Here is a 4,408-nt window from a genome sequence, read left to right as displayed (position 1 = left end):
AGCATTGTAAACTATGCATCTTTGCTTCACAGCTCCAGGGTTCCAGGTTCGATTCTCAGTTTGGGTCACCCTCTGTGCCGAGTCTGTACATTCCCCCTGTGTCTGAGTGGGTATCCTCTGGGTGCTCCGGTTTCCTCCCACAAGTCCCGAAAGATGTGCTGTTCGGTAATTTGGACATTCTAAATTCTCCCTCTGTGTACCCGAAGAGGCACCAGAGTTTGACGACTCGGGGCTTCTCACAATAACTTCATTGCAGTGTTAATATAAGCCTACTTGTAACAACAAAGATTATTATTAGAGTTTAAAATTCTAAAGAACATAGAAAGGTTGGTGGAATGGGCAGATATGTGGCAAATTAAGTTCAGTGCAGAAATGTATGAGGTGCTGCATTTTGGTAAGAAGATCATGGGCAGACAATATAAAATAAGAGGCACAAATCTTAAGAGGTTGCAGGAGCAGAGGGACTTGAGTGCCGGGAAAGCAAAGTGGCAACTGATGTGAACTTTTGGGTAACAGCTTTTAACATCGAATAACAAATCCTACATTGTTGTGTCGATGGGGGGAGAGGGCGGGGGTGGGGGGGGGGGGGGAGGGGGGCACCAAGCAGCGAACAATCCGAGATGGCCAAAATATATGGAAAGTTAGACTAAAATGGCAGTGCAGATTTCTCACACTTAAAAATGATGTTGCTTTAATGTTACGCATTGTTGTATGTGCTCCAAAAAGATCAAATTGAGCAAAACAATGTCGCACTGGAGGGAAATTCGAGAATTAGTGCAGACGAGTTATACAGCGTTTCGCTGGATTTCACAAAATGCTTGTGCGGTGACATGTATTGCAAAGAGATGATCAACTGTGTGTGGACAGGGCAATGCGATGAATCCCCAATGGAAATCTCTCTCAGCACAAATAGAATGGTTACATTGTCAGGAGATACTGGGACAACATTCTCCCAAAAACAATCCGTTCACATCAGTAATGACTGACGACAACAAAACAATTTAGTTCCCTCTTAACATCTGCTGATTCTGTTAGACTGCCCGCACTGAATGCAAATCTAAGATTCACAGCCAGTATCTCTGATCTATTCTGATCATACTTATATTTCTCGACATATTGAAGTTCTTACTGGTTTATATGGGCTCTGAATTTATTACCTTTTATCGACAATAATTTTACTTTCTTTACATTTAGTTGACTTCGTGTTGTGAATAATTCAATCGCTTTGCAGCGGGTAAAATTTAGCCAAAGTGTTTAATTCTGAATCAAAATTAAACAACCGTTAAAAATCTAACTTTTCAATTGTCGGCGTCTCTCCAATAAATGTTTGTTTATATTTACGCATCATTTCAACAAATCAAACTTTGCAGAGTCAAACAAGAAAACTGACAGGAGGTGGGACTTGAACCCCGGGACATCAGGCTCGGAGCTATTGGTGCTCCCTCCTGGGCCGCACAGCCTCCATCATCCAATTAATTGAAAATCTCAGACAAAATCAACAACAACACACCGGAGGAGCACGAATATAGATGTGGAAACGAAGACTACATCATAAAATTCAAAGTTCGAAATATTTATTGTGAAACTGTAATTCGGGGCACAAATTTGCCATCAGATACAGCCTATTGTGGAACAAAAACGGTTATAAATATATTTCTCGCACCGTCTCTCGCAATTACCAATATTATTTAAAAAAATAAATATGAATACACAATGCAGCCAGATATAAATATTGGAATCAAAACTTCAATATCAAAAAATTGTTTAAATAATGTTTAAATAAATAACAATTGCTCCCAGTCTTCATTAAATATATCGATGGGAAATCTTTAATTCCTTCTGCTGATTTGTGCCGTTATGAAAAGGAGCTGTTGTAATCGGGCCCTGGTCTCAGTGCGGATTATTTCCCAGGCACAGTCACTGAATCCCTGAAAAATGGAAACATTGGGGAAAATGTATTAGAGAATGAACAGATTCCAATGGGTTGAAATGATCTACAAGCCAGTAATCACTCAGTCAATTAGCAATTGTCCCACCTCCTGATTGAGAAACTTTTCCAATTTCCGAAAGTAATTGTGAATGGCGGAGTTTCTCCTCAGACTGGATCCCGGTTTCCTGACACATTCTTCCAGCTGACTGAGCTGTCGGTCCAGGAGAAGCCGGAAATGTTCCACCTTGTCCCGGGCCCAGGTGACTGAGGCCAGGTTCATGCTGTAGATCTTGCTGATGTGACGTAGGGTCTGATGGACAATCTGGATCCTGTCCTGTGTCTGAGGAAAATATACACAATGACATTAGAAAGGATATTTCTCCTTGACCTGGTTATTTTAATTGACACGTGCATCGGCAAATCTGTAAGGAGCTCGATTTGAAAAGGTCGGCATCGCTATTGCTGGTGACAATTTGATCAGTCTCAAATTGGTTACTGGTATCTTCCCCTTTGATTAGCTAACCTGATACTGTTAGCAATTTGGGGTAAATAGAGAGAAGAATATCAAACTGTTCGGCAGCTGGTCCGTCTGTCCCCCCAATCATTCAACATTAAAATTTTGGACTCCTGGTTCTTATTTTTGCGGAGGTGGGTACACCGCCCTCCTCCCCCCACCCCACCCCGGCGCCCCCACCACCACCACCACCACACACACATGACTATTACGCCTTCCAGTATTAGCAGGATTACAGGTTACAAAGTTCATCCCCAAAAGGCTCAACATTAGAATTTCTCAGTGGCACAGTGATTAGCACAGGAACCTGGGTTCGATTTCGACTTTGGCTGTGTGGAGTTTGCATGTTTTCCCGGTATGTGCGTGGGGTTCCTCTGGGTGCTCCGGTTTCCTCCCACAGTCCAAAGGTGTGCAGGTTAGGTGGATTGACCGTTAAATTACCTCTTGCTGTCCAGGGATGTTATGGGGCTGGGGAGTGGACCAGGGGGGGGGGGCGCTCTTTCAGCTGGTCAGTGCAGATTCCTTGGGATGAATGGCCCCCTTCTGCATTGTAGGAATTTTACGGAAATCAACATTGTTCTCATTGTTGAGGATCTCGCTGCCTTCCCCACATGACTATTACGCCTGACAGTATTAGCAGGATGGTCAGAGAGTTTACAACGTGCACACTCACCTGTAACCTCTTGACGAGATGGTGCAGGTTCAGAGATTTGGTTCTCAGCGATTCTCTCGTTGTTTTGCACTCCAATGGAAAGGGTCCTCCCTACAACAGGGGAGAATAATGTCAGAACAAGCTCGAAGCACACTTTCTCAGTAATTATTCTCCCCAAAAGCGGAATAGACATTCAACAATTTGCTTAAAGATTTGACCTACAACATATTTAACTGGCCATAGAACTGAATCACTCTTCATATAATTTTCACACGATTCCTCCCACATTTGAATACTACATGGTGTATTCCATCACGGAGATGTTCTACATTTTTCTCAGAACGGTTGAATCCGGGATTTTCCCGAGGATCTGCGAGTTAAAATTCGTTACTCTAATCACCGGATCTCTGTCCAAACTCACCATGATCTTCAGGGAATTTTGAGCATCCTTGTTGAAGACTTCCTGTAACTGCAGCCTCAGGCAGTCCTGGCTCAAGACCCCGGGTAACAAGATTAACAAAGTCCACACGCCCCAAACACTTGGAAAATTCATGTTTAAACAAGAGCAAAGATCAGAAATTATAGAAAGTGGCTGGACCGGGTTCAGCGCCGAACGCAATATTCACACGACCTGAACTCCTTCGCAGTTGGACTGAGGAGTATTCCTCCTGGGTGAGCTGTGTCCATTTTAAGGTGTAAACCAGGATATTCCTTTGACGTTACAGAAAGGGATCGATTTTGCTTCTAACCGCGATGTGTTTTCAGGGAATCTTTTAACCTCTTTCCATGAGTGACTTCTTCAATTTGAAACCTTTTTCACTTTCTGCTCAATTAACAGGGAGAGAATTCTCTCTTATAAGTTAGGATGCGAAAATATTCATCGATATCAAAAGCTTTTGCCCAAAAGTTCACATCTGTTGCCCCTTTGCACTCCAGGCTCTGATAGGAATTGTTTTTTAAAAATCATTTCATATATTTTATGACCCTAAAATGCGGAACAATCTTTCATGGGAAACTGCTCAGGTCACTGCGTGCGTGCGCATTTAATAGAATGCTTAAAGTATTAGTTTCTGTCTCTTTACCTAAGCAGGGATACACGAGCAAACCTACTCCTGGGATGGGAGATTGAGAAGATGCACATACAATCCGTGGAATTTAAGAGAATGAGAGGTGATACCATTGGAACTTGTAAAATGTTTAAGCATTTGATAAGATAAATATTGGGCAAGTATCTCCCTGCCGGAGAATCTCGAACAAAGTGTAACTGCCGCAGTTATAAAGAAGTTGAGGGGAAATTTCTAAAGCACGAAAC

The 4,408-nt window shown here is 42.6% G+C and overlaps 1 protein-coding gene across 1 annotated transcript; it reads right to left on the bottom strand.

The window, feature by feature from the left end:
- Nucleotides 1-1,829: 1,829 nt before the first annotated feature.
- On the bottom strand, nucleotides 1,830-3,649 carry LOC119954005 (interferon beta-like). The gene is made up of 4 exons (XM_038778783.1): nucleotides 3,518-3,649; nucleotides 3,118-3,207; nucleotides 2,037-2,270; nucleotides 1,830-1,928 (listed from the first exon to the last, which is right to left on the bottom strand). The coding sequence occupies exons 1-4, from the start codon at nucleotides 3,647-3,649 to the stop codon at nucleotides 1,830-1,832; spliced, it is 555 nt and encodes a 184-aa protein (XP_038634711.1).
- Between the last annotated feature and the right edge of the window lie 759 nt (nucleotides 3,650-4,408).

Source organism: Scyliorhinus canicula, chromosome 19 (genome assembly GCF_902713615.1).
Source record: "Scyliorhinus canicula chromosome 19, sScyCan1.1, whole genome shotgun sequence".
NCBI classification, from domain to species: domain Eukaryota; kingdom Metazoa; phylum Chordata; class Chondrichthyes; order Carcharhiniformes; family Scyliorhinidae; genus Scyliorhinus; species Scyliorhinus canicula.
Note: the sequence above shows the minus strand (reverse complement) of the source record. Positions and strands in the feature narration are given on the sequence as shown.

Excerpts from the sequence above, each read along its gene's own strand:
- LOC119954005 (XM_038778783.1), bottom strand. The coding sequence starts at position 3,649 with ATGAATTTTCCAAGTGTTTGGGGCGTGTGGACTTTGTTAATCTTGTTA. Across the intron at positions 3,208-3,517 it reads AAAATTCCCTGAAGATCATG|GGAGGACCCTTTCCATTGGA; the intron begins GTGAGTTTGGAC and ends CCCCTGTTGTAG. Across the intron at positions 1,929-2,036 it reads AAAAGTTTCTCAATCAGGAG|GGATTCAGTGACTGTGCCTG; the intron begins GTGGGACAATTG and ends TCCATTTTTCAG.